This window comes from Ambystoma mexicanum, chromosome 4p, assembly GCF_040938575.1.
Source record: "Ambystoma mexicanum isolate Mex_15411 chromosome 4p, UKY_AmexF1_1, whole genome shotgun sequence".
NCBI classification, from domain to species: Eukaryota; Metazoa; Chordata; class Amphibia; order Caudata; family Ambystomatidae; genus Ambystoma; species Ambystoma mexicanum.
The window spans coordinates 1,128,410,402-1,128,433,412 of record NC_090927.1 but is presented as its reverse complement, the minus strand read 5'-3'; the positions used below and the strand labels follow the sequence as shown (position 1 = coordinate 1,128,433,412).

At 46.8% G+C, this 23,011-nt stretch overlaps 1 protein-coding gene across 1 annotated transcript in view; it reads right to left on the bottom strand.

Annotated features, from left to right (window-relative positions):
• Window positions 1-23,011, bottom strand: part of SHPRH (SNF2 histone linker PHD RING helicase) — a 1,474,452-nt gene that overhangs the window by 1,214,127 nt on the left and 237,314 nt on the right. The window contains exon 8 of the mRNA XM_069606718.1: window positions 14,461-14,714. Coding sequence (XP_069462819.1) covers window positions 14,461-14,714 — 254 coding nt within the window. The remainder of the gene's footprint in view (window positions 1-14,460; window positions 14,715-23,011) is intronic.

Below are 23,011 nucleotides of genomic sequence, written 5' to 3'. Positions count from 1 at the left end.
TTAGCAAGTTGGTAAGATGGTATACACTGTCCAGTTGGAGGGATGGTGGGGGTGGGATTGGTAGGTTGATAGTTGAAGGAAGGGTTAAACAGAAAAATTGACGGCTGCGCTAGGTTCATACTCATACACTGCATCTTACTTGAATGTGCACTTCAATTACTGACACATTGGGGTAATGGCTGGATTGGGCTCTACGATTAGACTGCTCATGTGAAACATTAGGGGGCTAAGCAATCAGAGTAAAGCCCAGAAAATACTTGCCTGTACTAAGCGGCATAAAATCTAGGTCCTGATGCTAAAGGAAACACACACCCTGTGCAAAGTTGTTGACACATTTGCTCGTGAATGGGGCCTGCTGCGGATGAGGACTGATTATTCCTCACAATCTAGGGGTGTTCTGACTCTAATTTATCAAAACGCAGGATTCCAACTAATCAGATCCAAGGCTGACACTATGGAAAGGTATCTGATCATCTGGGGGTCCCTGCTGAGTCCAAAAGTTATATTGGTCAACACATATGGGCCAAATGAGGACGACCCCGAATTGTACTTGGACATCATAGAGTTTATAATGCCTTTGGATGACGCCAAAGTTATATGGGGGGGCCATTTCAATAATATCCTTAACATTCAAATGGACAGGACCACAAGGGCTCAGCCCCACTCACTAGGGCAGCGCACACAATACTACAAGGGATGTTGTACCTACCCCTAGTCGATGCGTGGCGTGAGCTGTATCGTTGAGGGGAGGAATTTATCCTACATTCAAATATAGACTACTCCAGTTCCCGCATAGACTTCTGGTTGTGCTCGCCCAAACATGTCCCCCCACACAAAAGACTGCACCATTTTACAACGCACGATATCGGATCATTCACCGCTGCAGTTGGAAATTGTTGTGGCTCGCCCCGATCATGGTCCTAGGCTCTGGAGAATGCTGTTGGCTCTTTTACAAGACGGTGCAATACTGGAGCACCTAAGGATCGACATCACAGAATTCTTTTGTTCGTAATGAGGGCTCAGTGGGTTCCATGGCCATAGTGTGGGAATCAATTAAGGTTTGGTTACAGGGTCACTTATTGTCAATGTCCCATGGAGCTCTATGTGTTATAAGAATGGATCTACAGCGATCCGGAGTCTACCCTAGCACCCTTACAGGCGCAATTATATGAATTCAGAAAGCTGGCAGATGGGAAATAAGGGAATAGTTTCTTACCTGTAACTCCATTTCTCCAGCATTGGTATCTTTCATGGATTCACATGCTTAGAATATTCCCCGTCGTCAGACTGGGACCCCTCGGTACACATATATAGCCTTTTCCAATAGGAAAACTTCCGACACTTTTGTGTCCTATCTATGTCCTTTTAGGACCCGCCTACGCATGCTCCGTAGGCCGTCCCAGTATAAGAGGCCCGCCCCCGCGGCTCCCCTTCAGATTTCGGCCCCTCCAAAGTAGGAAGGGTTAAACTTATCAATCAAATACATTACATTCCGGGGAGGTTGGTGGGCGCATGTGAATCCATGAAAGATACCAATGCTGGAGAAATGGAGTTACAGGTAAGAAACTATTCCCTTCTCCAGCATTGGATCTTTCATGGATTCACATGCTTAGAATAGATTGCATTCACTTGAGACGGCGGTGAGAATGTAATGTAATATACCCTCACCATACTACACAATGCATATGTACAGTAGGAATAAGTTAACTCATATAACCTTACCCACATACAATATACCGTCATTAAAAGGTAGACAACAAATTCTCCACAGCGTGGAGCTTACCTTACTAAAACAGATGGCGCAGGACAGCTCTTCCCATCTGCACCTCGTCCGCATGCTGCCTGGCAAGGCAGTAGTGGCGGGTAAACGTGTGGGGCACTGACCATGCCGCAGCTTGGCATATGTCCGTCAACGGAATTCCTGCCCATAAAGCTGTTGAGGAGGACATTGATCTTGTAGAATGGGCTCTAGGATGTCCCTGCAGTGGCCTTCCGGCCTTAGAGTGACAAAACGCAATCGTCGATGAGACCCATCGAGCCAATCCTTGTTTAGAGATCGCTTTTCCTCTCGTCGACGGACCATATGCGACGAACAGTTGTCGAGTAGACCCGAGTTCCTGTGTACGATGTAGGTAAAATTTCAGAGCCCTCTTAACGTCCAGGGTATGAAGAGCTTTTTCTGCTGCCGATGATGGTGTGGCGAAGAAAGTAGGGAGAACAATGGACGAGTGTTTGTGATACACTGTCGGAACTTTTGGGACAAACATAGGATTAGTTGCCAGGACTACTTTGTCCTTAAAGAATCTTAGGTATGGCGGGTCTACGACCAGCGCTTGCAGTTCCGAGATTCTTCTAGCTGATGTGATAGCAATCAAGAATGCCAACTTCCACGAAATGAATTTTATGTCGGACGTGGCCATAGGCTCAAAAGGCGGTTTCATTAAGCCTGCCAATACTGTGTTAAGACTCCAAGTCGGGGGAAACGTTTTCCCGGAGGAAAAGCTCGAAATAAACCCCTCATGAAGTGTTTTACAAGTCTGTCGCTAAATAGAGGAGACGACTGCCTCTTCCTTGCGCACCTCGAGATGGCAGCAAGGTGCACTTTTATCAATGTGAAGGATAATCCCCTCTCCGCCAAGAGGAGCAGGTAAGGAGAACTTGTTCCGGCGTCACCAACAACGGCTGTAGGCCCTGTTGTCCTCTACACCATTCACAGAACCTCCGCCACTTATAGGAGTAGGATTTGTTTGGAGAAGGGGCTCTTGCCGCTTGCAGAATTTTTTGACAATCCTCCGAAACGTCTAAAGCACCGAACTCCGAAAAGTCAGGAGCCAGGCTGTAAGGTTGAGACTGTCCGGGTCGTGATGCCACACTGTGCCTTTGTCCCGGGATAGTAGGTTCGGGACTTTCGGAAACGCTATGGGATGTTCCAGCGACAGGTGAAGCAGGTCGGAGAACCACGGTTGCCTTGGCCAGTATGGTGTCACTAGAATTACCCGGCAATCGTATCTGCGTATCCACTGTAGTGTCCTCCGTATGAGGGGGAACAGGGGAAAAGTATAGAGGAACATGTCCGTTCATGGGAAGGAGAATGCCTCCCCCATGGAACCCTCTTGAGGCCATCTGCTTACGAATTGCTCGCATTTCTTGTAGTCTTTGGTCGCGAAGGCGTCCAGAGGGGGGTGACCCCATTTCAGGTGAACTGTGTCCATTTCCCACTCGTGTATCTGGGCCATGCTTCTGCTGAGGGAGTCTGCTTGGGAGTTCCTCACTCCTGGGAGGTGATGAGCCACGATGGAAATTTCGTGCTTTAATGCCCAATGCCATGTTTTCTGGGCTTCTATGGAAAGAGTTCTTGATCGCGTCCCTCCTAGTTTCCTCAGATAAAACATGGCCGTTGTATTGTCGGTCAGTATTCGTACTCGCGAACCCTTGATGTGTGGTAGGAATGCCTTCAGGGCCCATCGTACTGCTCTGAGCTCTAACACGTTTATGTGTAGGAGTGACTCCATTGGAGACCATCGACCTTGCGTTTGGAGAGCACCCATCTGAGCTCCCCATCCGGTTAGGGACGCATCCGTGACTATGGTTCGCTGAAACTCCGGCTCCTGTAGGGGTACACCGTTGTTCAGATTGTGGAAACTCTGCCACCACTGAAGGGTCCGAAGCAGCTTGTCGTCGATGGTTATCTTGTCTGACCACGATCCTTGAGACTGCGTCCATCGGTCCGCGAGGAATTCCTGGACTGGCCTCATGAATAGGCGACAGTTTTCCACCAGATGGATGCAGGATGCCATGGCCCCTAGGACCGAAACGTATTTTCTCACTGAGATCTTGGTGTTTCGCCGTAGTCGGCACGCTTGTTGATTGAGTCTTGAGGTTCTGTCGAGAGAAGGTTTCACTAGCCCTAACTGGGTCTCGAACTGTGCCCCCAGGAATACCAGCGTTCTTGATAGCCGTAGAGAGGAATTTTCGAAGTTTATGGCGAATCCCAGCTGTTGTAGAAGCTGCATGGTGGCTTGTAAACTTGTGTTGGTCGACGCTGGGGAGGATCCCCTTACCAGCCAGTCGTCGAGGTATGGGTATACGTGGTGGCCTTGCTTCCTTAGCCAGGCCGCTACTGGAGCCAGGCATTTCGTGAACGTTCTGGGGGAGGTCTTGAGCCCAAAAGGAAGAACAGTGAATTGGTAGTGAGTCCGCCCTATTACAAATCTTAGGAATTTCCTGTGTTTCCGACACATTGGAATATGGAAATACGCGTCCTGTAAATCCAGGGACGCTAGAAAATCCCCCTCTTGAACGGCGCGGATCACTTCCTGCAGAGTGAGCATCTTGAATTTTAGGCTCTTTAAATACTTGTTGAGATCGCGTAAGTCTAAAATGGGACGCCATTTGCCGTTCGGCTTTTTTACGACGAAATATCTTGAGTAGACTCCTTGACCTCTCTGTGATGTTGGGACTAATTCTATCACACCCTTTGCGTGTTACCTCTTGTTGCAGTATCTTCAGATGGGAATGAGCGGTGAACGCAGGTGGAATTTGCGGAGGGCTGTGTTTGAATTGCAGAGAGTGTCCGTTTCTTAGAGTATCCAGCACCCATTGATCCGTCGTTATTCGTTCCCATTCGTCGACATACGCTGAAACTCGTCCCCCCCGAACGGTGTGTTGTATGTCACTTCTGATCTTTATTTTGCTTGTCTCTCGACAACGACGGATATGATGGTCTTTTCCTGGAAGTCTGGAAGTTCCGGCGACGGTTTGCCGTTTGGGAGGCACGTCTGTATCCCTGGAAGGGGTAAGCCGATCTGCCAAAGGATCTGTCTCCAGACGCAGAGAATCTTGAATTACCTGAAGCCCCTCTAAAGGAACGAAAAGACTTGTAGCTTCTGCCACTCTGGAGGGCACCCAATGAACGTGCCGTGTCCGAGTCCTCTTTCATTCCCTTTAGGGCTTTGTCCACCTTCTCACCGAAAAGACGGTCTCCCTCAAAGGGCATATCTAAAACTTTGTATTGTACTTCTGGCCTGAAGTAGGTACACTTAAGCCATGACTGTCGACGTAATACGACCCCATTATTGACTTGCTTGAAGCCTGACTCAGCGAGGTCCACCGCGATGTTTATTGCGTGATTTGAGGCTTCCTCACCTTCTCGGACAAGAACCATCGCTGCCTTCCAATGTTCTTCCGGAAGATGATCAAGCAACGGAGCTAGCCTGTGCCACATCTCCCTATCGTATCTGGCAACAATTGCCAGAGAGTTTGCGGCCTTTACTGTGGTCGCTCCCATGGATAGCACTTTTTTGCCAAAGGCATCTTGGCGTCTCGCTTCGTTTTCAGGCAGAGTCGTACACTTGTGCTGGGCCTTCGCATTCCTCGCAGCTGCCGCCGACACCGCCGAGTCTGGCGTTGGTTGGGAGGATAAACACTTGGGGGTAGACTCTGGAGCCTTAAACTTTTTTTCCAGGCGTCCTTTCACTGCCGGCTCTGAAAACGGGTGACGCATTGTCTGCAACCCCTCCTTCCACACATGGTCTAGTATTGGTATCGAGAACACAGACCTTCTTCTCTTACCCATGTGGTCGGACAAAAACCAGTCCTTTTTCTGTTCTTCCTGGGACAAACCAAATTCTTTGCATGCCTTTTCCATCATAGAATGGAATGACGCAATGTCGTCCGGAGGGGACGGGTGAGCTGGGCTTCTAGGGGTTTCCAACTCCACCTCTGACTCCCAGGTTGGATCTCTGGAAGGGGATGAGATATCCGACATGGCTCCCCTGTCAGACTCCGAATCTGGCAGCTCACCTTCCTCTTGTGCCAGTGTTGAGATTGCCGTGCGTAGGTGCGTCGGCTGACGGGACGGGCCCGGCTCGTCAACGGGTGACTGTGGCAGGTTTGCCTGAGGTAGTCTCTGGTCCAACGACTGTAACAAAGACTGAAGCGTGGACAGAATTTCCAACGACAAAACAGATTGACGATTGAGAAGAGGGGCAGATACCGGTATAATGGATCCCCTTGTCGACGACTTGTCAGCCACTCGTAGCCCTAGGTCTGCTGGGCCAGCTATTCTCTCGTTCTCGTCCTCCGAGGACAGCAACACAGCCTGTTCTTGTAGTAAAGTATCCGGAGGGATCGGATCAAAAAACTTCAGGCCTCCTGTAGGACCCCCGTCGACGAGGACATCGTCGACGGCGTCGGTGGGACGGTGGATGCCACCTGCGTAAGTGGCAGGGTGGAGGCCGATGACTGGACCGCCGTCGACGACGGTGACTTAGCAGGTGGTTTTGGCGGTCCCGCCTTTTCCACACTTTGCTTGCTTTTACTCGACTCGTGGTCGATCTATGATGATCGCCCGAGGAGGATTTCCTTTCCTTTTCATGCTTTTTTGATGAAGATGATTTCTTTGACGAGGAGTCTCTAGTTGAGTGACTTCCAGACGACTCTTTTTCCGTCGGTCGAGATTTCTTCGCCGGTGGTTCCGACGAGGTAGCGCGGCGTGATGTTTTCGCCGATTGTGTGGAGCCTACCTCAGAAGGGGGGTATGCCCCCGCTCCATCATTCAGCCATGCCACCAGTCGTCGACTCCGGTCTTTGAGGGTTTTTTGAGAAAACCCTTTGCATATGTCGCAGTTATCCGCCGAATGATGAGGGTGGAGGCAATATATACAATCCATATGTCCGTCCCCCTCGTAAACTTTTTTCAAGCCGCACGTTGCGCATGGACGGAATAGCGCCTTTCCTGACACGGAGGACATTTTCCTTACGCCAAAGTAATGCAACCTTGTACAAAATAGTAAGACAACACGTGGAGATCCCACTACTTTGGAGACGGTTGAAATCTGAAGGGGAGCCGCGGGGGCGGGCCTCTTATACTGGGACGGCCTACAGAGCATGTGTAGGCGGGTCCTAAAAGGACGTGGATAGGACACAAAAGTGTCGGAAGTTTTCCTATTGGAAAAGGCTATATATGTGTACCGAGGGGTCCCAGTCTGACGACGGGGAATATTCTAAGCATGTGAATCCATGAAAGATCCAATGCTGGAGAATGTATATTACACACCCTACATGTGCCAGGAGATATGGGGAGGGGGACAAGGCTAGCAAGACCCTTGCCAAATTGATAAAATCTGAACACAATGTCAAATCCATTACTAGCATTTCAGGGGAGAACGGTTACACACAAGGAGGACCAGGCGATCAATGATACGTTTCTTGAATTCTACTCCTGCCTGTACAAAAACACTTATCGAGTGACTGCGCAAGACTTGGCACAGTACATTAATGCGATCCCGCTCCCCAAACTAACACAAGAGAGCAGGGAGACATTAGATCTCCCTCGAACACTCGAGGAGTTAGAAAGAGTGATAAAGGATCTCGCAGCTGGCAAGTTCCCCCGGACCCGACGGTCTCCCGATCTATCTATAGAAAGTGCTATGTAACAGAACTGGCCCCCAAACTGCTGGCGGTATGGGGGGGACGCTTTGGCCTCTGGAACACTCCCCCGTTCTCTACGTGAATCAGTCATCTCAGTCCTACTAAAACCTAGCAAACCCCTGCATGACACTACATCACATCGCCCCCTATCATTGATCAATGCAGACACTAAAGTGTTCCCAAAGGCTATTGCCAACAGGCTACTACCATACATGAATCAGCTGGTGCACCCCAATCAGTTGGGGTTCATTCCAACTAGATCTACTTCTTTAGACTTATGTAGACTCTTCGCCATAATCTCCCAACTTGACCCTAAGGCCAAAGTGGTTGCGGTATCCCCTTGACCCTGAAAAAGCATCTTGATTCTGTTTCCTGGAAGTATATGTTTGCGGTGCTAGGGCGCTTGGGGTTTGGGCCCCAGTCCCTTAGCTACATTCAGCTCCTATACAAAGACCCATGTGCCAGAGTCAGGACAAACCACACACTCTCATCCAGTTTCACCTTACACAGGGGCCCAAGACCGGGCTGCCCATTGTCTCTCCTTATTTTCGCCCTTACTACAGAAGGCCTGGCAGCACTAATATGCTACAAGCACTCCAACTGAGGTGTTCGTGTGAGAGGCCTGCCTCAACTAATATTGTTATATGCAGATGATACTCTGCTATACATCAGAGACCCAGAGGTTAACCTGGCCCCATGTTACGCTCACCTGGTTTCCACAGGGGCGCCGAACGAAGCTGGACTGCGGCGGTCTCCACCAGCGTGACTCGTAGCGAAGTGATGAGTGACTGCACCTGCCCCTTTAGTTTCGTCTGTTGGGCACGAAGGAAGATTTGCCAAAAATGTGAAAGTGATAAATTACCTAGCCGTAAGGAGAAGGGCCAACTTCCACCTCCGCGACCTCCCAATGTCCCTTCACTGTGTCTCACCTTAATGTTATGAAGGATGGGCTCTCCATCCTGCGATTGTGTGCAGAGGTGCGTCGATATTCAGGGAATCCAGTTAACTTCACTGATCCTGTAGCCTTATGGCAGGGTTCCAGACAACAATGACTCTGAGGTAAGTCTTTATGCCAATCCTATATAGCGTGAAATGCTTTAGAGTTCTGGTTGTCTTAAAGTTCACTCCTGTACTTTTCTTTGCAGATTCCCCTTTGAGGTACTCCCGAAGAAAGGCGACTCCGGATGAGATGAGGTAATGCCAAGGTAAGTTTCAATACTTGCACGATTCAAAAATGTCCAACAAGTGATATTGTTCTTTCGTGCTATTAACCTGCTGTCTCCTTTTATTTCTGCAGGTGCGGCGCCGCTGGAGCGAAGGTCATGTAATGGTGACTCATGGAACCGCAAGCAAATACTGCTTCTGATGAGTATTATGCTGCGCGAGATTGAATGTCCTTTAGCGAAGCGCAGCTCACCTGTTTTCTTTCCTTGATCTGCAGATGCGGCTGCACCGGGACGGCGATTGCGTGAGAATGCCTCGTTGGATCGCATGGATGTACAGCGCTTAGATGAGTATCACGCTGCGCTATGCTAGTTGTCTTTAAACTGGTTCTTACGTAGCACGGTTAACTGATGTTCCTTTTTCTGCAGATGCGGAGACTCCCGAGTGATGGTGATGGAGTATCAGGTAAAGCTCTTGTTCTAATCTGCGATCTCTCCTTCCTTTGCAGGTGCGGATCGCGATGACCAGGGCAGGCGTGGCTGAAGACAGGACTGGAGCTGCAGACACGGTGAGCGTTACGCTGCAGGAGTGCAGAATAACGCAAAACGTGTTCTGTTATTCAGGCGTGGTTTAAATAGCTTCCCAGAAGTAGTTCTCAGATGAAGTTGTCCCTGCACCACACCTTATCAAATAGTCCCCAGATAAAGCAGTCCCTTCAACCAACCTCAGACTGGGTTGTACATGGTTCTGTTACTTGATAACTTGTCTTGCCTGAAAAGGCAGTATGAGCCTGGCGCCAACGGCGCCAGGACTGAGTCCAGAGAGCCCTTAGGCAATCCTTTGGGGCCTTAAAGGTCCCCATGGGTGCCGGTACTCTGGGCCGACTGGTCTGCTCCTGATGTCTGGGGGCAGGCACTGTGACACCCCCATTATGATAGACATAAATGAATTCCCTAGATACTCTGGAAACAGAATTAATCCAGCCAAGTCCGAAATTATTCCACCGAAACACGGGACTATGCAGACTGCAGCCATGAAGGACTTTCGCTGGTCTACCGGTACTGTCCGTTATTTGGGGGTCATAGTGGCCACCGACAGGCACACTCTGTACAAAGCCAAATATGAACCATACATCTCCCAACTGGAAACTACATTTAAAATTTGGATCAAATGACTGATCTCTGTCTACAGCTGTATAGCCCTACCGAAGATGGTTGTGGTGCCTAAATTACTCTATCTCTTCAGCAACATTCCAATTTGGCCCGGGAACTCGTTCTTTACTAGACTGTGTTTGATGGCATCTAGCTTTGTCTGGGGGGTGGGTGCTATTAGAAGGAGCTGGGCCAAATTGTGCGAGGTATGATATTGGTGGCCTTGCTGCCCCTAATTTTGATGTATATTATAACGCAGCACTGGCATAATTTGCTAGATATTGGTTCAATAATACCGAAAACTATGCCCACATACAGGTGGAGAATTATGCAGCCTGCCCACAGACACACGATCAGTGATATTTGCTAGGGCATTTAGCAAGATTGATGAGGTGGACCCCATGAACAGCACGGTGAAGGCATGGTACAGGTTATTCAAGAAGATAGATATAGCAGCAGAGCCATACGGTGGGGCATCTCCCCGTTGGAATTAGCCTGATATTGCCCCCACATTCGACACAACAATACAAAGAGCATGGGACCCACAGAAGCATTTGACTATGGGAGATATGTTCCCTAACGGGAAGCTTGCCACACCAGGGGAGGTCCAGGATAAAATAGGCCATGGGCCCATCATCACATTGCAATACCATCGGATGAAAGCGGCGTTGAGGCAGGTGACCCCCCCCGTCCCTACCGAGCCAGAGACCCATCCATTCTTGGTGGGGGTGGGGAGGTGTACAAGATGGCATCTCCACGTTCTACAGGTTAACGCAGGCCCATTCCCCCACTGAGAATGTAATGAAAGCAAAATGGGAGCGGGACTTGGGGGTGACGCTGGACGATACTCAATGGTGTCGATATTGTAGGCACACGGGTACGGTTTCCCTTAACCTAAACCTGAGACTGATACAATTTAAAATCCTAAATCATCTTCACTTTATCCCCCAAAAATTGGCTAAATTTACCTTAATGTACCTGCTGTCCAAAATATGGGGCCCCTGAAGCCGACTCATTCACATGTATTGGGACTGTCCACCTATATACCAGATTTGGGTTGGTATGGCTGGCACTTTAAGTTATATACTGGCCATCTCCATTCCCCCCCCCCCCCCCCCAACTCCACTGAAATATTAACATGGGGATATTGGAAAGGTACCCGTCAAGGTTTGCAGACTGTTCACAGTGGCGGGGGCAGTCGCTAAGCGCAATATCCTAAGAAATTGGAAGGCGAAAACAGACCCTATGATCCAGACGTGGATTAAAGATCTATCATATGTCAACGATTGTGAAGGTGGTGGCCTCCAGCAAACCCAAAGACATATGGGCCCCATTTCGCCACTACTTAGCGAATAGCCAAAGCATGCCCCAGTCGGCTGAGTAGACCACGGAATTAGAGGAGTTGGAATAATGTGAATTGTATGCAATGTCTTTGTATTTGCACTGAAAGCTGGGCTATTGTTTATATTGCAAGTTTTATCATGCTGTAACCGTCAAGATAAATGTTTATATATATATATATATATATATCTATATATATATAGATATATATATTAAGCCCAGCAGATGTTTTGCAATGTTTTTCACTCCATTTAACCCTCCTTGAGGATGTTTGGCATGATCAAAATGGGTGGGTTGCTACAATTATGCCTTTGCTGTGTGCACCTCGGGTTGAAGAACAAGGTATTTCTGTTCCCTGCTGGAATGGAAAAATTGGATCCCTAATGCAGGTTTCATGAGGCAGGGAACAATGAAGTGTCACCTCAGACGTTGTTTCAGAAAGGACCAGGAGCTGGACAACTGGACACAAATTCTTCTGTGAGATGTCCACAGCTGCAAACTGAGTCCTAAAGGGATGCATCTTTTACCTACTTGCATGTGCTACTGTTGATTGGACTTTCAAATGCCTTTCCCTTAAAGGGCCAGGCATAGCTTCATGGCTGGAGTTGCAGGGCCCCAAAACTGCAAACGGGTGAAGGGAACTATAGTTTTCCTGCTCTGGGCGGGAGGGTTGATTCAGCAGTGTAAGGAACTTATGGTGGCAAGACAGACAAGTGATCACAGTTCAAGGGTGTTTATTAAACTGCATGCAGACGTGAGAAAAACACCTAATCTAAAGCTAAGATGGGAGCAATCTACGACCATCAAATAATAAAGCAGTCCTAGTAGCATCTATACTAACAAAAACTATTGCCAATCCTTGCCACTAAGTTACAAAAAGAGTGTGGGGAAATGTTCACCAGAAAAGAAAGAAGTGTTCTCAAAATGATAAGTCAGGATGGCATAGCTGGGTCTCCCTTCCCCACGTTTCAAGCACGGGACAAGGCGGAACTCCTGAGCACAGCACCGTCCTGGGTCTCTCCAGCATGAGGCTCACAACTCCAGTTCAACTATATCAGAACCTTCAGGGGCTAAGTCTCTTTCCTCAAAGTCTCTTGCCTTAGAAGGCCTGCTGATTAAAAACAAACAAACTAAAGTTCCTTTGGTGGTCTTGCACCCAGGTAATTGCTCTTCGTCCCTAGGATAACCCTCCGCCGGTCTCGGATCCTCCTTGCAAAGTGGGCCTCCCTCTGTCGGGTTCACTACTGCCTTCTTTAACACAGTTCATGATTTACTTATTTTCCTCACAAAGCATGGGCTCCCTTCGCCTAGCTTTCTTTCGGCATCCCTCTGTCTGGGTTCACAATCTTATCAGAAAAGGGGGGTTTCCTTCCCCTAGCTTTCCCCAGGCCATGGGTCAGAGACTTTCGATTGTACAAAGGATTTGACGTGACCTTTGTAGGTCCACTCTAACATCTCATATCGTCCTTTCCTAAGGCCTTCTGGTACTTGCCGTTTTCAACACACAAGGGGCCAGCGAGAGTCCTTCGACTGAGCAATCCCGCAGTGCCCGACCACTCTGCAAGTTGGCCCTTCTCTGAGCTTTCACAAAAGTTCAAACACACACAACTTCTTTGTTTCAGATTATTCATCTAATGTTGCCACTTTTAACCTTGGGCTCAACACATGTCGGTTTTGCCATCAGCTTCCTCCGACTCACCGGCTGTGTTGAACCCGTTGGGCTTGTCTTGCCTCTGGAATCAAAGACAGTACCACGGTAGCCAGCATGACTCCCCACCTGTGCTATCAATGCGGGAGGCCCCTGTGCACCATTGACATCTGCTCCTCCACATGCCAGCTGTAACTCCCGGTCTTATGATTTCCCTCTCAGAGGCTATGCAGGTCTGAGTTGAAAAGGGCAAGGGCAGTTCCCCCTTCATCATCCTTCTAGGTCTCACCGCCTTTCTCCTCCGTTTGAACTGCTGGTCCGATTTAGCTGTATTTGTGTTCGTACGGCCTTGCTCGAAGTGTGCTTTTGCGCTCAGCCTTTTATCCCTGTCAGGAAGGTAAAGGGCTGTCAGATGTGTGTGAGGTTATTGTCAATTGCCTGACTCAGCCCGACCCGTGTGTTGGGACAGGTCAGGTAAACGGCTCTGGTGTTAGTCCGTTGTCTGTTATGGTCTAAGAAAGTGTTTTGTGTCGGAAAGGGGTTCGGGGGGTTAGAGCTTATAACTATCCTACAGGGTAGGATGGGGAAAAGGTGTTACAAGCAAGGGGGTACCGCGTCTCAACCTTCAGTGGCCCACTTCCACTCCCCGAAGACCCCTCACCCAGATGATCCTCACCCACTGGTCCACCCACAGGAACTGGATCCAATAGTGATGGCCATGTCCTGGCCCCCTGGACAGCTCTCCAGGGAATAGCATGTGAGACACCTTCAGGTTTCGCAAAAGTGGCAACAGGACCATGACCATTAAGAGTTGGCTCAGTTGGACCGCCCAGGAAGGGGTTTGCCAGCAGTGGATTTGTAAAGATGTCAATAGACCGCCCCCTAGCTAAGTGTCGGCCACCAAGGCAAAAGGACCAGTGTATCCGCCACATTCCATCCCCGGGTCCATCATCCAATAGCTCTGGGTGGTACACGCCCTCCTGCGTCACTATTCAAGTGGTCCCTTGAACCAGGCCGGGGGTCCTCGTCCCAGTAGCTTACAGGAGTTTTAGTCTTCCAAGCTTGTAGGGGTTGAGACGAGGCTCCGAGATTGTCCCTCTTTCTCAAAGAAAATTGTGGCAGTTCTTGGTGTACAAGATGACTGCTACCCAACATAGACAGGAGCTGTGTCACAACATGAGAAGCACACCGAGTTAATTCTCCAATCCTGCAAGAAATGGTTAAAGTATTGTAAAATGTGTCTTTCCAGATCCCCTGCTGAATTATCGAGCCGTACCAGCATTTCATGATAGATGTTGTCGCAACTTACTGAAACATCCTGCAACTGACATTAGCGACTATTGACAAATCATATATAATAGCAACAAAGATTTCGTGCCATTTTTCATGGCAGTATTTGCAACAAAAGAAATACTCAAAATATTTGTTTGCATAATGGAGAGATGTGTTTTTCATACAGGATGGTTATGAGAAGAGACAAACATTTCTTATAATCATCTCTAAGTATAAAAATATCAAAGTCACAGTACCATTTACATCAACATATTTTTAATTTCAAAGTTATTGACACAATAGTATAGGCCATCTTATTAGAAATCTAGCTCTCATCCATTACAACACCTCCCATTCATCTCTCTAAAAGCCGTCCATCACCATGCATGCAGTTATTATCTGCCTGTCCTCGTAGCTCTGAAAAATTCACATTCATTTTCAATCTAATTTTACCTGTTTAATTGGTTTGATGTGCATCTGTTCCTTGTAGTTTTTGCCCAGTTTGAAAGATCCGTTAAAGCCATGTCCTTTCCCCTGTTCTACCACATGTTCTCCGATTAATTTCTCCAAAGTCTTTTTGAGAAGACGCCTGTTCCTTTGCACATCATAACTGTACACAGCACTGATATGCTTAAAGATGGCAATGGTAGAAGCACCCTTCTTCATATTCAGCTCCTTGATTGCTGAGAGTAGCATCACCCGCAAGCCTGCAATAAAAACAAGGCTAAGGTCAGGCAAGAAGATGTAGCCGCAATACACCAGGACATAACATTTAAAAAAATCTCTCTAAAGCAATAGCACCACACGTTGGGTTGCGATAGTCAGAAAAACACATTCTACTGACAAAACATATATATGAAATCTCTACACATAAGCGGAGTAGTTTCGCTCAAGGGCATTCAAGCGAAAAGAATAAACATAATTAGAGGGGACAACATCCCCAAAATAAAAAATGATTTAAGGAAAAAGGCCTAGGAGGAATGGACCATTTAGTAGGCACTAACAACAACAACCCAGCAAAAGTGTTTGAACAAACGTGTTAACATTTTGAGAAATCTCTTAGAATTCATAAAAATGCAATAAGTGTCTTCTTAACTGAAAATTGTCCTAACTCACTGACGAATCCAGGAAAGTCGTCCTCTCTCCCCAAGGGGGAGCCACTCCCTTTGTTACTAGGGAGGAGAGCCTGCTAAGCTTAACACCGCTAGGGAACAGGGCAAAAAGATACTACTGGGATAACCCCACACCCCCTTAGAGGACAGGCAACCACTAGGTATGCATTTGTTTTAATTATTTTAAATAACTATTTTTTACTTTGAATAATGAGCCATCAAAACATTGCACTTCCATATCGGAAGGATATCAATCACCAATACATAGCAAGTATGGCATAATCAAAATCTTGCACAACTTCTCCCTTTAGCCTTGTCCCGTTTCCCTGCAGGAGTAAGGGATCTTCACACCGTAAAACCCTAGGCCTCCATGCTGCCCATCATGAGTCCATCATACACATTGTTTCCACTGTGTGTGATGTGATTCAAGGTGCATCCAATGCGCTTCTTCTACTGAAAGGAACACTGTGTGCCTCATGATAAAGATTTGATAACAACGAAATTAACAATTTGGTTGAATATGGAAATTGGCGGATGTTCTCGGAGCGTTTACTGTGAAATAAAAGCACATTATAAATTGCAGAGTATTGGTGTTTCCTTTAAAAATAGTGTTTTCTATTTTGATTTGGGACGTGCTGTGAGAGGATGTGTGTGTTGATATTCCGGGTTATGCATCAACTAACGTCAAGACGTAGGTGATGACTGGGCGCGTTTGGCTACGCTGCACACTAACGTCATGAAAATAGGTCGAGAATATCGCTAGGAATAGTGATGTCAACTTCAGGGGCAGGGATATGATTTAGTGCCGCAAGGGCAGTTCAACTTGGGGAATATGCGATTTCAGGTTGCTCCTTGTAGCTGGTACCGCGAAAGGGCATATCGGTCCTGGGCGATCGTCCCACATCAGCGCAATTGTAAGCCAGCCATTTAGGTGTATCTGCCACTGCCTGCTGAAGAACCCATCACTTGGCATCTGGAAACGACTACATCCGCAGAAAGGAAGGATGTAGCTGTGTAGAAAACATACCAGAAATATATCTCAGTAGCCTTTCTTTATTCTAGTTCATCCATTTACCCTTTAATTCTACACCGGGTAAAACCTAATAATGAACACAAACCAGAAACAATGGAAACAGAGAAAACATTACGGAAAGTTGGAGTCTACATGTGCTTGAGAGGTTAGTGATGTGGAGTATGTTTAGCTCGCAATGGGATGCGGATGCAGAAGCTGACGGAAGAATTCGGACAACACATAGACAGCATTATAACGGAATATTAGCAACAAACTTGGCGTTGGTGGAACCTGGGGGAACCCAGCGGTGGACTCTATGCATTTCGGTGCTGGACTGCCCATGTGCCCGGGAAAAAGACAAATACATACAGGTTGGGTTTGCGTGTCGTCACAATATGCCCCAACCAACAACCCATTACAATGTTAGCCAGAAATACCAGTAATACCGGTCAGAAAATGAAACCTTGACTCGTTCGTCTATAAACTAGTCTACAGTAAAACGTACATTATATTTGGTATTTCCATTCTCTTGGCGTAACGCAGCGTCTCCGCTCAGATCAACGTTTTCATAAAATAAATTTACATGTTCTTTGTCCAGTTTTGAAATGGTGAACCTCATCATTTTTGCGGGTAATACACACCTCCCGTCATTCAATCATTCGTCATAGCGTATCCTCCCTTACTTCCAAGGGCGAACAATAATTGAAACTTCTTAGGAGCGTGTGTATGCTAACTTTCCTTTAAGTGAAGGAAAGCCACAAATCAAAAACATACTGTACCGGATGTGTCTCTGTGAACAGCCCACAAGCAACATCAAACGCAGTGACCTTCACTCCCATGGGAGCGATTAGCCTGGCCAACCGAAGTGGCATTTGAAATATGTTCGAAAAACAAACAAATTGTTTGCTGGCATCCACCAACGCCGCGCTATTGTGAATATTTTTTTACTCTTCTATATTGATAATGATTTCGTTATTTTATGACAACAGTTCGTTAGTGTCCTCACTATTGTCGCATCTGTGTGCACCCTGTTTTCGCAGAGGAATGTGCTCAGGGGATAAAGTGAGACAATGACAAGTCATAAATCCAAGTGCCCTTCCATCTCCAGTGACCTTCCCGTGCACTAACAAATGTTGGAGTAGAGGCGGTATATCCCGCGCCCCTGCACCATTCTCGTACTGGGCAATTGACGTATAAGCTAAGGTGGGAGACATCTCCACCTCTCCTGTACCTATTTGCATCACCCATGCTTCATGCTAATGTGTATACTTTGAACTCCATTTTGTGTCCTTCCAAACGCCTTCTTTTTCGAAGCCCTCTGCCCCTCTGGCAAACTGTTCACTCTCCCTCTTTGAGCAGCGCACACAGCCAGCTCCCACCACCTCTGTCCTCTGTCAGCTCAGTGCATCTCCTGTTCTCATGGAAATGCAGCTATTCATTTTTGCAAGTAGCGAGTATCGAGCCCTGACAAAATGTGCTCACCCAAGAATGTGAGACCAAGGCCTGCTCCAACCTTAGTGCCCCATCCATCTCTGCTGACTGGCTCATGCCATCTCCAACCCCTCCCTGCCAGGCCACGGTCCACTAAACCCATGAACCCTAATCCCTTTGAACGCATCTGGTCATCAGACCCTGTTAGGCAGAAACCTGTGCAGTTCCCTCTGGGACCACTGCAAAAGATTTAAGTCTACAGGTGTTTGGCAGTAAACCCACTTGGTAGCAGCCTGTACCACACAGATTCACTTGGTAGCTGTGGCTGAGCAGTCAGACTTCCCTCAAGAAGAGTTAGGCAGTATACAGAGTATTCACAATAGGTCAAAAGAACACAGTAGAACAAGTAAACACTGACCAGGGCTTGGTGTAAAAGAGATATAATTATTTATTTAAAACCACCATCTATAAAAACACACAGGCACTAATAGTAAGCAATTCAAAAACATAGTCACTAAAAGATATACACTCCCATAAAAGAATATTAGACAAGTCTTAAGTAAAGCCCCACTTTTTTTCAGACAGCCGTGAGCGCTTAATGCAGATGGCACTCTAATAATTTGTTTTAAAAGGGAGAGAAAAGCAGAGAATCAATTGAAACAGATCCCAACACTTTTACAAGAAAAGAACAAGAGAGGAAGGCAATGTAAAACCGTGAAGTTAGAGTTCAGTAGGCCGGATCCACTTTAAGAGGATCTAACAAAATGTGTCCAAGGTCACATGGTTGCAGTGCACAGAGTCTTGCAAAGGTTCGAAAAGAGTTGGACCAAAAGAAAGGGACCAGTTAGAAGGTGAAGGCGGCCAGTCCAGTCCAGAAGGTTAAGGGGTTATTATTACCTTGTAGCAATCTTTAGAAAGGGAGGCCTGGCGGACACGGTACCTTAAAGTGGTGAGAATGCTCCACTGGGGGCAGTTGTTCCTGGCAGCGGATGCAAGTCGGTGCTTCGTCCGGGGGAAGAGAGGATCTCGAAGGGGAGGAAGACAGGAGTCCGTTGCACTGCCAGGGAAGAAACCAGCCGCGGAGTTCTCAGGTAAAAGGAGCGGTCCTTTAGTTCGCGGTCCAGTGGTAAGTGGTTATCCGGTTGCCGGGGTGCTTGGCCCGGGCAATTCGACCACAAGCCGGGCTGCGAAGAGAAGGTAAACTGGTTGTCCCCACCAGTCAGGGGAAGAAGCCTCTCCAGCCGGGAGATCTTCTCTGTCGTCGGGAAGTCGTGAGTCGGTTCCGCAGGGCTCCACTGGTGGTGTCGTCGTGGTAGGTCGGCTCAGCTTCTCCCTCGTCGGATTCTCAGGTCCTGTGGCGACATCTGATGTTCCAGTCCCCAAAGCCCTGCTTTTATGCAGCACACCCCCATTCACTCAGCCTAGCTGTCAATCAAACATGCTAAGTGGTGAGCCAGCCGGCTCACCACTTGGGCCAATCACACAAGAGTGCGACTTGAGTTACCAAGGTAACTCAGTCCAGGGTGCCTAAACCCCCTCCCACATCCCCTGTGGTACCCAGACAGAGTGGCACCACTTTTGGAGGCTTCTGTGGAGAAGCCCGCCAAAAAGTGGAACAAAGGGCTTGACTTGGGTTGGAGTCACAGAAGAGAACACAAACGCCATTTTAGAATCGAGCCCTGGCAAAAAATACCAACCGGTGAATTAATATTAATTAAATAAACCGGCGGTATGTTGAAGGCTATGAGAATTAAATGATTAAAGTTGGTAGTCTCGAACAATGGGAAAATCCCATAGGGATATATTTGCGGTCGAATATAAAAAGTAGTATCCACTGCCACCAGCCAAAACTCGATCAGGGGGGGACGGAGACGTGCCCCCTCGACTAACAGACCCCGGGGCAATCGAACTGCCCCAACCAGTACGTCCACAATATGATGGTTTGTACTGGTTTCTGTTAATAATTTGGGACTAGTAAAGCCAATGGTGACTTTACATGCCCTGGGAGACAGTAGTCAGTCCCAAGGTATGAAGTCTATGGTGGGGTGTCACTATGACACCCCTGTGTTACTGCACGGAGGGTGCTGTGTAACACACATAGTAAAAACACATGAGACCCAATGGAGTAAAGGACCCCATAGCCCATAAAACACATTAACAGTCAAAGGAACACCATAAATCATGTCCAAGAGTGGGAGAAAAAGAGTCTCACTCTTGGCAGGAGAAAAAAACAAACTCCAGAAATCCAGCAAAGCTGCTGGGGGATTCACTAGGTTAGGAAATTCAGCCTAAAGAGAGAATTCTCCCTAACAGACCCTACCCCCGCACGACCTCAAATCCACCTACCATATACCTAATCTAGAGTGGTCATATATTTTGGTAACACCAACACCTATCCCCACTGTGTTTGAAATCGTAAGACTCCAAAGGCTGTAAATCAAAGATCAGCCCTTCTGATAAGACATCCGAAAGCAACGACCCCCAACACATTCCCCCATAAAAATATAGGTCAGAATGCACCTATTTCAAACCAACAGCCCCCTTTCATGTGGTGTTTTGCTTACAGTCATTAGTTCTTGCATGCCAAGTTTGTTATTTAGCTTAGGTCTCATTCCTTATTGGGGCGCGCATTTATTTATTCTATTTGGACACGTGCATGTTAAGGCAACTGCAGAACCCGCAGTTGCTTTCATGCTGATATCCATCTGACCCTCCCGTGCCCTGATCAGTGTATGACCCACAAGAGCTGGCATAAAGCGGGAAGAGGGGAAAAACACAGTTACTATGCGTCATCCTCCAACAGGCACTTCTGCAAAAAAAATTGACAAAGAGGATACATTTGAAAAGACAATTTGGACGCGTAATACTTCTTAATACGTTTAATAGCTTCGAAATTCAAGTTACATAGATTTCCATTGGTCATGTACAATGTACAAATATTGTGGAACATACACACCGCTGCTAATCATTTATACCGGGAAGTTTCAACGAGGTTTGCTTTGGTTGCACAGGGCACGTTTGCAATGTTTTGTGTCAATGCATGTGTCCTAGGAACAAAATCATGATCGATTCCATGAGTATGCATGTCCAACACAGTCAAAGTGAGACCATTTCCTGGTATATTGGCTTGACCACCCATTTTTTGCTTCTTTTTGCAAAGGCCATTGTGTAACGAAGCATCCCAAAAGTTTCCAGCAGTTCTCGATTGTTCTCTCACTATGTTCTCGTTATGAGCTAGTACCGCTAGTCATGCGTGTTATTGCATACCGTCTATGCCGAAATGCAACCTCTTGGGCCTGTACTTTAGGCACATATTGTGGAACACCTCAAAATCTCCGGTGTCACAGAATTCTGTGAGTCCCTTCAGGTCTCTTGTAAGAGTTTTATCAAACATGATCTTCTCAAGAGCTTTGTGTGGAGGTGAAGATGGAACCAACCACTTCTTCTTGCGTTCCTGTTCTTCTGATAAAAGGTCCATGTGCACATTGGTGAAAATGTTGGTTTTCATGCCATGAGTGAACGTTGGAACAGTGGTGCATCAATGAGCGCCATTTTTCAAGTAGAATTTCCACAGACCCATCACAAGTTTTAGAGCTCCACCAAAGATGGTTGCTGAAAGACTGGGACCACTGTAAAATATTTTCAGAATGCTTTTTTTTACCTGCAGCTGTGATTTTTTTTGATTGAATTGGCAACGTGCCATACATCAAATTGATGGCGAATGTTTGGAAACTGCTCTCGCATGGCCTTGGCTATTGAAACATGTGCCAGTGGCTATGAGGTCTATTTGAATATGTTCGAGGGATTTTATGAAACCATGTTTCTCCATGGCCACTGAGGATTTACATTTGGACACCTGCGCAACCTCCAAACTCACAATTTTTTTAGTTTCCATGTCCTGAAAGTGGTATGTGCAGTACTTTACTGAAAATATGGGGCCGTCACACTGTCCATCGCCAGCTAGCCTGAACCGTTTGCCGGATAATGTCCTTTCAATTGACATTTGTTCAATTTTCCAGGCTTGACTAATAGCGGGGAATAAACATTCTCTTTGATATTTATAGTACTGCATTTTAGCAAGGAACTGAAGTCCCACAAATTGACAGAAACTGGACTACTTACTAAAAGTAGAGCCACTGAAAAGTAGAGCTGCTGAACACAGTAGATTTCCAGCTGGCACTTTGCCCAGCATCGGTTGAGCGGACCATGAAAATGTATCCTGGAGCTGGGCACAGGTGGCTTGGATTTTCAGGTTAGTGCCTTGTAATACACGAGTCACAATCACCAATGGCTCTCCACATATCTTCCCCCTTACTGGACACATTTCAGCATCAGTATAATCTCTACCAGGCAGCTGTTGAATACAATGCATTTATGCTCCTTTATTGGCCAATCACCCTGCATGATTGTGGTTTGTGACTCAACTGTGGTGGACAATTCGCTCAAACTAGGCAAACTGTAGTCGAGATCTCCTGCAAGTTCCTCGGTCAATTGCGTTGAAGCTTCAGTCTTTGGTTAGTTCAGCTTGTGTTATTTGCACATGAATTGGAGAAACCATCAACAACAAATGTTTATTGGGTGGACCTTTTTTTGCGGGTGTAGATTGTGCCAAGTGTTCTTCGAGGAATTCCAATGCAGCTTCATTATATTCAGTTTCATCTTCATCTTGTCGAGTTCACACTTTGTAGCAATGGTCCAACAACACTTTGTTGCCTTTACCGGTCACATTCAATTCATTTTCTCGCCATTGGACATAAACATCTCGAGTCTGCCTATTGACTGGACCACGCTACGCCTCAAATAGTAGTTGCTCCATGGTGAAATCTGTTTGGCAAGCAGCATATGTGGTTTCATTTGTTGTCTGTGTCTTTATACTTCTTTTCCTTCTGGGCCTCTAGGAGATGGGTTGTAAAAACATGTTCAATGTAAATCACACATACAGTAGATAGCACTTTAAATAAAAAAACATGTTATGGAGAAAATACCAGCCCAAAACGCTTAGAGAAAACAGATTTTTTTATTTTTATTTACCCTTGTTTTCTTGATTTTCTGTGAAACCGTGGTCTTCTCTGGAACGACCGCAACAGCAAGCTGGCCCATCACCTCTGATCCATGTGCCTCCTCTTCTAATTCCCGGCCTTGTTTACATTCCTTGAATAGAAAACTGATTAAAATAAAAAATCAAACATTTTTTAAATTAAAATCTTTTATCGCACACATCGCTTACATACATACCCTCGTAAACAGTGTATGTCATTAGGTCGAAATATACATTTCGAATTTCACCTGATTGATGGCAAGTGTACTCAAGCAGAGATCCCCATGCCAAACATACTGATTGTAATGTTGCCCTCAAATATTTTGCAATGTATTCTGCATTAGGGAGAAATTGTAACGTTAGAACTGAAATGATAGATGTTTGAAAGACTGCACGTTTATAAGAATGTCA